Source organism: Toxotes jaculatrix, chromosome 23 (genome assembly GCF_017976425.1).
Source record: "Toxotes jaculatrix isolate fToxJac2 chromosome 23, fToxJac2.pri, whole genome shotgun sequence".
NCBI classification, from domain to species: Eukaryota; Metazoa; Chordata; class Actinopteri; family Toxotidae; genus Toxotes; species Toxotes jaculatrix.
The window spans coordinates 1,291,381-1,302,979 of NC_054416.1; the positions used below are offsets into that span (position 1 = coordinate 1,291,381).

An 11,599-nucleotide genomic window follows, 5' to 3' on the forward strand; every position below is an offset into this window, starting at 1 on the left:
GGTAACCGAATGTGCCGGCTGCATCTCTGTATCCCAGGTCGACAGGGAGATCTGTGTTCTCAGTAAACCATGTGACTGTTGTCTCCTTTTTTTTGTCAGTGATGGAGGGATGTTAAGGACACTGGACGATAACAACCCCCCCTCCAAAAAAAGGGATTACAAGGACTACACCCCAGCTGGACTGCTGAGACTCAGCGTGCGTGTACCAGGTCCAGACAACAATGTGCCGGGTTTAACTCCAGAACGGTGGGGATACCGCTGGGCTGCTCAGACTGCAGGACGGTTACTGCGAGGACACGACCAAATCACAAAGCAGGGTTGACCTTTGTCAGGAAAACCGCGGAGTTGCTCTACAACGTTCATTATCTGAGGTTAAAATAAGGCACAAGAAAATCCAGCCACCTTTCCATTACCACCATCATCACCAGTGTCAGAACTACAGCTGCACACTTTGGGAAATAATCTACGCACATGGATGGTGTCCATCTACGTCCTGTGTTGAAGAGGCCTTCAGGAAGACGCTGAAGCCTGACCTGATCGACCATTGTACATTTCTGGGTTAAAGCGTCAAAGAAATACTTGGATTTTTGGATTTAGTCGATTTAGGAGGGAAGAGCGTGCAGCTGGATTTACAGCAGGGTTACCTGATCTAGAGACTGTCCATCTTTTTATTGGGATTGTCCCTCGGGCAGGACCAGAACCAGGTAATCAAAAAACAAATTTTCTTTTTGCTGGTTCTTCAGTCATTTGGACTACAAAGCATTTTACAAAGCAAGTCTACACGTAGAACAAGATTTGGAGTTAGAGCTGGATTTTCAGAATCTAAAACCACTTTCAAAGTAGAGACAAGTTATTTCTCCAAGAAACCCGCAACCAGAATAAAAGCCTTATTCACCGCTGTTGGAAGATGAATTGTATGTAGTAGGGACTCTGTTGAACGCTACTGGATCAGTATTCATCATGTCTCTGAGTAAGACCCTCGAGCTGGAGCACTTTGACGAACGTGACAAGGTTCGCCGGGGACGCTCCACCCGCGCCAAGAGAGATGACTCCACAAGCAGCGCTGGCGGTGGGGGGTCCGGCCCCAGCTCCAGGGGCAGTAGCCTGGTTCCCAGCCCCGCCCACAGCGCCAACTGCAGCTACTACCGGACCCGAACCCTGCAGGCGCTCACCTCCGAGAAACGGGCCAAAAAGGTCCGGTTCTACCGCAACGGGGACCGGTACTTCAAGGGCCTGGTGTACGCCGTCTCCAGTGATCGGTTCCGTTCCTACGATGCACTGTTGATGGAGCTGACGCGCTCGCTGGCGGATAACCTGCATCTGCCACAGGGGGTGCGCACAATCTACACCATAGATGGCAGCAAGAAGATCACCAGTATGGACGAGCTGGTGGAAGGTAAGACTCACAGTCCTGTTGTTACCCAGCTTTGTTCACAGTTAATTCATGTTTAAGAAATAGTGAAACTCTCTGGATGGAGGTCACCTCCTGGCCATGAAACCACAAGTTGTGGTTTTTACATTTTGGGTTTTGTTTGGATCAAACTAACAAGATGAAATGCACTTGGTGATATCTTATAATCAGCTGACCTGCTGGAATAAACCATTTAGTTCCATTAAAATAGTCAAATAATGTCCTAACCAGGAGCAAAGGATGTGAGAAACTCGTCTTCCCCTCGTCTCTGCTGCCACTGACTCTCTTTACCCAGATTATCTCGTATCAGTGAACTTCTGATCCACTGTAACGTTACGTAGGAGTGAATCATGGTCCTGTCCCATCCTTCATCGATCAATCAGCTCATCTGTCCTCCTTAAACGTCCACGCTGTCTCCTTCCTGTCTCCGTCTTTGCTGTGAAAACACGCTTGAATTATTTATTTCTGTGTACATCAACAGCAGCATCATTAGTCCACAATCAATACAGACTCATCTTAAACTCTAAACAGACCAAACCATCAGATCCATAGTTTCCTGAACCATCAACCTTTGAATAACAAACCACAAACAACAGCCTGTGAAAAATCTGACAACATCCAAAACAGCAGCAGCTCTGAAGCCCGTGCGCTCCTCCTCCCTCGTCCAAAGTCATTTAGCCTGAAACAGACCAGAGCTGAGTAACATCACTTATCATCAGTATCGACGTGTGACTGGTGGTAATGTCCACTAATGAGGGTGAGTGCCAGGAACAGGAAGCCGCTCAGCCAGAGACGCTGTAAAAGCAGATCATGTTAAAATATTAAAATGTTGTACGATAAAACACCTGTGTTGTCGTGGCCCTGAGCAGGAACTGAACCTGTCACCTCTGAAGGTGTTCTGTGTCGGACGGGTTTTTGAATAAAAACCCCGGGCAGTCCCGTCCACCTGGAGAGACAAGGTCAAACACACAATCCCTGGAGAGAGACAGAGACAGAGAGTGTGTGTTTCTGAGGGATACAGGTGCAGACAGGTTTGTGTGTGTGTGCTAAAACATAGTGAGTTTTGCCTTGAGATACAGAAAGGTGAGTCATTTTTACCCATGTAAGGTAAAACAGGTGAGCGCACAGAGCTGCAGCGATGTGTCAAATATTTGCTGCCTCCTGCTCAGATTTGAGGCCTTGATGCTTTTCTGTGTCACACACGAAAGGAACCGGAATCTTTTTGGGTTCTGAGTTTCTCTGAGCGACGGGACGCTCGGTTTTCCACCTGACGTCTGCAGCTTAGAGAGAGAGACGGGAGCGAATCTGACATCTGCTGTCGCCTTCGCTCCATCCATGGGCCACACATACCAACACACAAACACACACACGGCTTATGTTATTACCGCACTTCATTTGACTACAGTCAGGCGAACAGTTGTCGTGTGCTGTGCAGATTGTAAAATCATATAAATAAAATGAACTTCACTGCTTCTCGCCCTCTCTCTGCCCAGGTGAGTGCTACGTTTGTGCCTCCAATGAGCCTTACCGGAAGGTCGACTACACCAAGATCTCCATCCCAAGCTGGAAACCCGGGGCTAGTACCGGGACAGGCACAGCAAGCTCGACCCGGTCCGCCACCGCATCCACTGGGGTGTCGGCGAGCACCGCCGTCAGCTCCAAAGAGCGCCCTGAAGGTCGAGAGGCCAGGGAGAGCAAAGACTTCATCAAGCCCAAGCTGGTGACGGTGATCCGCAGCGGCGTGAAGCCTCGCAAGGCCGTGAGGATCCTGCTGAACAAGAAGACGGCTCACTCCTTTGAACAGGTGCTGGCCGACATCACGGAGGCCATCAAGCTGGACTCTGGGGCTGTGAAGAGGCTGTACACGCTGGACGGAAAACAGGTGAGACAGGACATGAGGCACGGTGTGCAACAGAAGGCCAGGGCTGCAACTAACGATTATTATTTTATTATTATTACTGAAAGTCGTATTATTAAATGTGTGAAATGTCCGGATTATGATGGGACAGCGACTTCAGTCTCTGTGAAGCCTGACACTTGGTTCTTCCAGCTGAACGTGGTTCCGGTTTAAAGCTGCGACAGTCAGCTCTCTGAAGACGCTCGGATCCTCTCAGGAAGTCTTTTGTGCGCTCGCATTGAGTTGAGGATTGTGGATTTAAACTTATCACACGTTCACTGGCGTGGCTATTTTTACCACACACACACACACACACACACACACACTTCCTTTGGAGTTACAGATAAGACATAATGACAGCAGAGAGCTGACGAGGAGCAGAGACAGCAGAGGGCTGTGACTGAAGGAGGCTCGCTGCAGTGAACACAGCTCGGACGAACACACACACACAGTCGCACACGTGTACCGAGCCCACCCACAAAAACACACATTATCCTGTCGGCACAAAACTGTTTGCATTTGCTCAGATGAAAAATAAAAGTAATGTAAGCGTACGCTGCCTTCAGAATAAAAGCATCCATTATGTCAGCCAGTTGTCAGACCTTATCAGTGTTGATAGAAAAGTGCTTTGGTGCCAATAAAAATCAGTCAGATCAGCACAAAACACACAAAACGAAAGAGCAACAACCATACAAACGGCCTGAGTGTGTCAAAGTAAAAGCACGGTGTCATTAGACCTTTATTTCTATATTTGTGTGGGTGCATTAATAAAGTGGCAGCATGTAGTTTAAGCAATAATGAAAATAATCAGTAGTTACAGACCTTTTGGGAATAACTGAACTGGATTCAGCTGCAGTTAGAGACGTTAGACTCATGTTTTACATGTTTTTTCCATGTTAAACAAAACAAAACAAAACAAAACAAAACAAAACAGCGAAGGCTTTTATTTTGAAGGCAGCAACTCAGACGGCTTCACTCTTTTCAGACACAGCCAGGAGAGTGTGTGTGTGTGCGTGTGTCCTCCCTTTCAGTTTGTGCAGTCACTTCATGCAGAAACCCCATCATGCAGTGCACACATATACACATTGACACAGCAGTGTGGTTACCATGGCAACCAGCCGTCCAGTAACAACCCCCTTCTACACACACACACACACAGTGGCAGGAGGGTGGGGGGGAGGGGGGGGCGAGCAATGGCGATGGGACAGAGACGGAGTGTGAGGTTTAGTCGAGGACAAAAGGAGGGAGGAAAGGAAAGGAGGAGGGAGAGGATGAAACAGGAATGAGATGAATGAAGGAAGTGTGAAGTTACTGTGGAAATACACAAAGAAACACACTTGTTTGTGCTGAGGCCAATTTCCCAGCAACTGTACAGCATTAAAATTCCTCAGCGGCGCGGCCGTCTCCTTTCTGTGTTCTGACATGAACACGGGAGAAGAGACGAGACAAACGGGATGATGTTCGCTCGCAGCTGCGTTCGCTTCAGCTCGCCCTGCGAGCCGCTTCTACAACCAAATGTTTAGTCAGGAGTTGTGTTTGACTTTGGCTGGTGTGACCGGGCCTGAACTGCTTTTCTGTTTAATCTGTCCTCACACACACACACCTCACACACACACACCTCCGCTGATCCATCTTTTCTTCAGCAGTTCACTCCTCTCTCTCTCTCTCTCTCTCTGCCTAAATCTAGGACATTTTGATGTGCAATTTAATCCTCAAGACAGTTCTTAGACAGCACAGAGTGTGTTTGTTTCAGTGTGTGTGTTTGTTTCTGTGTGTGTGTGTGTGTTAGGTCCTGTTGCAGCGTTGGCAGCAGGAAACGTGATCTGAATATTCCCAGCTGTCGTCTGCTTAGTCTCTCTCACACACAGACACACACACAGTTACATGTACAACAACACAGTGTTTCCAGAACTTTGACAAATCAATGTGTGTGTGTGTGTGTGTGTGTGTGTAGCTGACTTGTCTGCAGGATTTCTTTGGGGATGACGATGTGTTCATGGCGTGTGGGCCTGAGAAATTTCGTTACGCCCAGGACGACTTTGTGCTCACACACAGCAGCAAAACACAGGCTTTTGTTAATGGTGAGACACACACACACATATGCACACACACACACACACACACGTGTTAAAGATGTCAGGAAGCTTCACTGTTTGATTTGGGTCCCCTCCGTCTCTTTCTGCGTCTTCAGAGTGCAGGGCCAAAGCATCCCGCACCGCTGTCCCTCAGAAAACTACAACTCCCAAGACTCCCAGCAGCTCCGGGCTGTCCTCCTCTAAGACTCCACCCAAAGGCCCGTCCAGGACGAAGTCTCCTGGCCCAGGTGTGAACTTACCAGATCTAATCAATAAGCACTGATCACTCGGGCCGGTTTTGACCCAAATTACTTTGACCAATCACACGGTTCCTTTCTTTTGTCTGTAGCCAATGAGGCGTCAGGATCACAGGCAGCAGGGAAGTCATCCAGGTCCAGCCCCTCCCCCACCAGCCCCGGGACTCGACGCAGCCTCAAGGTCAGATTGACTGACCGATCTGGGTTTTGATTGGTTGCTGTTATTTCACCATTAACGTCAGAAAACACACAGATCTCAGTCCTTTGTCGGTTTCTCTCTCGTGTTTTGAATTTAGTTGTATTTTAGATCATGCTTTAAAAATAAGTCTCTGATTTTCCTCTGCAGATTTCCCCTCGTCGCGGTTCCTCCACCGATGTCAACGGAGAGGCCGAGCAGCCGGACGACGCCACTGTGGAAGGTGCGTGTACGAACAGACTCTGGCTGTGGGTTCAGCGTTGAGCTTATCAGTGAAATTTAAAATCAGAATCCAGAGTAAAGACGAGAAATCTCTCCTCTCGTTCTCGCAGTCAACGGGAATCGATCCGTTTCTTCATCCATCATCAACGAGAAGTACAAAGTGGGTAAAGTGATCGGAGACGGAAACTTTGCGGTGGTGAAGGAGTGCGTGGAGAGGTGAGGATCACAAAGTGTAATCACGACTGGCTCAGTTAAACTGTTGAGACTGTGACGACTCGAGGAAAATTCAGATGATGTTCAGTTTGATCGATTAATGTACGAGCTCCTGTTGTCTTTTGATTGACAGGTCGACCGGACAGGAGTACGCCCTGAAGATCATCGACAAAGCTCGCTGCTGTGGGAAGGTAACACCGACATATAATCTACATCATGTACTGTTCACTGTTTGAGCATCACACCCTGAGACTGTGTGTGTGTGTGTGTGAGAACAGGAGCACCTGATAGAGAACGAGGTGGCGGTGCTGCGGAGGGTTCGACATCCGAGCATCATCCAGCTAATCGAGGTGGATGAAACGCCCTCTCAGCTGTTCCTGGTCATGGAGCTCGTCAAGGTGCGTCACCTTCTTCTTCTTCCTCTGCTTCTGCTTCCTCTCTGATAGTTTAAAGTATCGGTTACTGTTTTCACGCCTCTGTCTCCTTCAGGGTGGAGACCTGTTCGACGCCATCACCTCCTCCACCAAGTACAGCGAGCGTGACGCCAGCGCCATGGTGTTCAACCTGGCCGGAGCCATCAAGTACCTGCACCGAATGAACATCGTCCACAGAGACATCAAGCCCGAGAACCTGCTGGTACACACACACACACACACACACACACACACACACACACACACACACACATACACACACACACACACACACACACACACACACACACACACACACACACACACAGAGTTTTTAGTTTAATTCTTTGGGAGGGTTTCAGGTGTTTGTGCTCTGCAGGTGTGTGAATATCCAGACGGCACGAAGTCGCTGAAGCTGGGTGATTTCGGTTTGGCGACGGTGGTGGAGGGGCCGCTGTACACGGTCTGCGGCACGCCCACGTACGTTGCCCCGGAGATCATCGCAGAGACCGGGTGAGATCATGTTTCTGTGTGTTTCAACGTGACAGACTTTAAGATCCTGAAATCCAGACAAGGTTCAACAGAAGTTAGAAGTTTCACGCTGTGTCTTCTCACCTGTCCTGTAAAGCACGTCACCAAAAAGTTTAGATTATAATTAAATGATTTAATAGTCCAAACATTATTATTATGTTATTATTGTGTGTGTGTGTGTGTGTAGTTATGGTCTGAAGGTTGATATCTGGGCAGCAGGAGTGATCACCTACATCCTGCTGTGTGGATTCCCTCCATTCAGAAGGTCAGTGAACACAAACTTCTGCTGGAGCTAATGTTCAGTCATGTATTTTACTAATGCAGTGTCTTATTTTCTATTAGACTGAAATGTTTTTTACGCCGCCGACGGATAAACACCTGCATCGTTTTCGTCCAGCTAATTCATTTTCCTCCTGTCCCTCAGTGAGAACAACGTCCAGGAGGAGCTGTTTGATCAGATCCTCAGAGGGAAGCTGGAGTTTCCGTCTCCGGACTGGGACAGCATCAGTCTGCCTGCAAAGGTACCAGTCGCTGATTTTACTGACAGGAAGCGCGTTGTCAGGCGAAGCTTTCAACGCGACCCGGTCTGCTACAAAACAAACTCCACAGAATCTGTTTCTGAAAACTGTTGTTACTGAACGGGAATAAATAATTACCCACAAACACTCTGGGTGGGATTAGAGGTATTAACTAGTGCAGATGATGAATTTAAAATGTTTCCTCACAATTTAAAAGATTCAAAACACAAACACCGTTTCTAAAATCACACAGCTTCAGCATTAGGTTCAGTGGAACATCAGTTCAGACTGTTAACTGTCACGTGACCTGTTCCTCAGATGCTGATCAGTCAGATGCTGCAGGTGAACGTCGATGCGCGGTTCACTGCTGAGGAGGTCCTGTCGCACCCCTGGGTGACGGTAAGAGCACATGCAAACACGTTAACACACAAGTCCTGCACACGGTTTTCAGAATAAAAGCGCTCGAGCTTCTTCTGTCAGTAAGATAACTTTCACACTAAAACCTCTCACTGACGCCGGTGTCTTCGTGCAGGATGAGGCTCCCGTAGACTCCAACACTGTGAGCAGCACTGAAGACCAGACCAGTGGAGACGCACTGGAACCAGAGCAGGAATCACCAGTACTGGAAACCAAACAAATTCCCTCACCTCTGGTCTAGAACCCGACCAGTTCCCTGTTTTTGTTTTGTTTTTTTCCAATGAAAGCTAAATGAGTTCCATCACTGCCAGTCCAGGACACATCCTGCTTCAGCCAATGATTGGAAAACCAATGATTTTCAAGTCCACCACCATCCAGTCCAGGACAGGAAACCAAACAAGTGTCCTCACCACTGTTCTTGGACAAGTTCCATTTCATCCTCTGGAAACTGAACAGTTTAGTGAAAGTTTTCCACCTCTGAACTAAAACACATCCCTCTTTCTTCTACTGAAAACCACACAAATCCTGCTGCTTCTTCTAGAGACCAGTTCCCACAGATCTGGTCCTGAACCTGTTCCTTTTTCCATTGCAGAAAACGAACAGGCTCGCTCACCTGCTGGAACCTGGCCAGGTCTGTCCCCCTCTGGTCTGGGACACGTGCTGTCTGCTCCTCTGGAGGCAAATCAAGTTCTCTAGTATTATTTCTAATTTGCTGCCTGAAAACTGTCCTCAGCTCTGGCCCAGAACAGTCCCATCCTCAAGTCCCGTCTCCGCTGCTGTCCTGGAAAGTATTTCCGTCCTCTTTGATGAGCTCCACTGGACGTCTGTCAAAGGTCCATTTTGCTCTGGTAGAGGATTCCCATAGACACTAATGAAGTCACCTCACTGCTGCTTAAAGGACATAAACCATATCAACACTGGAACACCATGAAGGTGCTATTGGACTGTTTCACTACCCAGTGTCTCATGGGACCATTTCTTGAAAATGGCCATTACGTCTGGTCTGAGTGAGACTGAACTCTGAGGCCCTGAGAAAAGGCCTCGGTCCACGTTCACTACTGATTCATTTACAAAACTCTGCCTCTGGTTTGGGGATTATTTCCTCTGCAGTCGCTGCCTCTTGGCGACCAGGATGTCTTCCATTTATTCTGGGAAACGTCCCATTTCTCCTGCCTTTGCCCTCCAGCTCTCCTTCTGCTGGCCTGAAGGACGTTTCTCATTTCTTCTACGTGGCGCCCACAATTCCAAGGATTCGAGTACTGTGCCTGTTTACGCTGCTGACGAATCCCTCCCCCTTTCCTCCACAAGCTCAGAGCGCAGCACTTGTATTAACACATGAGGCTAATTGTCTTCAGCTTTTACAGATTTCAGCTAAAATAAACCTTAGTTTGACATATTTAAATCTAAGTATGGAGCTGGAGCCGGGAGGTGATTAAACTAGCTCAGCTCCGTTCACAGTTAAAAACCGCACCTAACAGAACCAATAAAGATCATTACTTAACATGTTATATTTTATTTGTTTAATACACACACGTGAAAACTGGTGCTCTTCCAAGAAACAGCACAGCATGTTTCTCTTCATAATAATTCAGCTTTAGAGGCGTTAGTAAAGGTATTTTTGAACGGAGGGACTCAGGCTAGCAGTTTCCCCCTGCCTCCAGTCTTTATGCTAAGCTAGGCTAAGTGTCAAACTGTTCCTTTCAACTTAAATTGAATGGATTTTGTGTTCGCACGCATCTTAAAGGTGTTTTCTGATCCAGGAAGACGCAGTAAACCCGGAGGAGGCCAACAGAAAACTGAGACAGTGCACACGGATGGTTAATAACAGAGCCACCGCTTTGCAAATTATATTTTTAAAACCTGATCTCCACTTGAATTTTGGTTGTACAGATTTTTTTTTAAAAACCAGAATCAGAAAAAAAGAGTTGAGTGATTCAGTTTTGAAAAATGAAAACAATGAGCCTTCTCTACATACACTCAGTGTCCTCTTCACCTGTCCCCCAGGCTTCGTACTGTATCTCAAATTAACTAAGAGACTTTCAAACCTCACGATTTAAAAAAAAGAAAAAAAAGAAAAAAATTTTCCACAGCCGTCTGAGGTTCGTACCTGCAGTATGACTGAGCTAAAAGGCACGTTTCAGTCCAGACCATCACCTCCCACCTGCAGTTTACGGAGGATAAACTATGTTGTAAATACTGTAAATATCACTCTGTCTGTTGGTGTCTGTCTGTGTGAGTCTGTTGTGAAGTAGGGAAACAGTAGCAGTTAAAAAAAAAAAAAAAAAAGTTCTACAATTAAAAGAAATAATCTCATCACAGACATGATGTGTCAGCACCCAGAAAAAAAACCTTGTTTTTCCCAAAGAGACACCGTAACTTTAATAAAAAGAAAAAAAAAAAGATTTTCCACATTGATATGGAAACATTTTCACACTGTAAAAATTAGTTAGTTATTGATTCAAATACAAAAAACAAGCAGAAAATAAAAATAAACAAGGTTTCTGAAGGGTGTCGGCGAACTGTAACGAAAGAGTTCAACAAAGATCTGGTAGCAACAAAGAACCGGACGGTGACGGATCTCTTTCTTTACATGGTCACGTGTCTGTGAGATGTGACGTAGTGGGTCATCCACCAATCATATCGCTCCATCCACACATCCATCATGCTGTCAGTTACTGGTTATTATAGTCATAAGGATGAAGGAAAGCTGTGTGTGTGTGTAAATAAGTGTGTGTGTTGGTATTTGATTTCCACGTAACGTTTTAGCTTCAAATCACGTGGAAATGGGGAAAGTACGTTGTGTGTGTGTGTGTCTACGTTAAGGGAAGGGGGTCGGCCTTTTTTTTTTTATTTTAAACTTGAAACGAAGTGTCAGTCGTCATATGGATGAATGTGTTGACCTGATGCAGTGTTATGACCTTACCGCGACCTTTCCATGGCCTTTACCTGTGGCCGGAGCCTCTGATTAAAGAGTTTGGCGGGATGAGCAGCTGAAGTCGTGGCTATGAACCGTCGAAATTCAGCTGAGCTGCAGCCAAACGTTTAATCAGTGGCTCGGCCTCTGACCTTCTCTGCCTGCTATGAACCCAGTAGTCTTAATTCTTTTCTCTTTGCTTTATACCAAACCGAGAGGAGCCTTCTGTTGATGGTGTTTGTGGTGCAGCCACAGCTGGGTCAGATTTTTCTATCAGTGTGTGTCGATGTGAAGACGCCTGCTCTCTGTTTACGCAAAAGAAACTGTTTCGTAAACTTATTTTTCCTTGACTGAATTCATCACTGTAAGTCAATCACAGAACATTAACACTGTGTGTTGTAGTTGTGTAGTTAGATTATTGCTGTGTGGAGCTGCAGCTGCAAAAAAAAAAAAAAATCTGATGTTTTAAAATCCAGAAATTGACAGAAAATGGATTAAACCCTGAGTTAGACCCAGGGTGGCTGCAGGTGTTAGG

General features: G+C 46.7%; 1 protein-coding gene across 2 annotated transcripts; it reads left to right on the top strand.

Moving 5' to 3' along the window:
- The first annotated feature begins 611 nt into the window (after positions 1-611).
- LOC121177331 (serine/threonine-protein kinase DCLK2-like) lies at positions 612-10,590 on the top strand. Of its 2 annotated transcripts, XR_005893222.1 has the most exons (16): positions 612-1,396; positions 2,905-3,293; positions 5,263-5,389; positions 5,500-5,631; positions 5,733-5,821; positions 5,987-6,059; positions 6,169-6,274; positions 6,405-6,462; positions 6,550-6,669; positions 6,761-6,907; positions 7,064-7,197; positions 7,403-7,480; positions 7,640-7,736; positions 8,052-8,132; positions 8,266-8,605; positions 8,743-10,590. XR_005893222.1 is itself a non-coding variant. In XM_041031629.1 (15 exons), exons 1-15 carry the CDS (start codon positions 961-963, stop codon positions 8,389-8,391), a joined length of 2,193 nt encoding a protein of 730 aa, XP_040887563.1. In that variant the 5' UTR covers positions 612-960; the 3' UTR covers positions 8,392-10,590. The 2 variants fall into 2 exon arrangements, 1 of the variants encoding a protein (XP_040887563.1); XM_041031629.1 differs by having other exon boundaries at positions 8,266-10,590.
- The last annotated feature ends 1,009 nt before the right edge of the window (positions 10,591-11,599 follow it).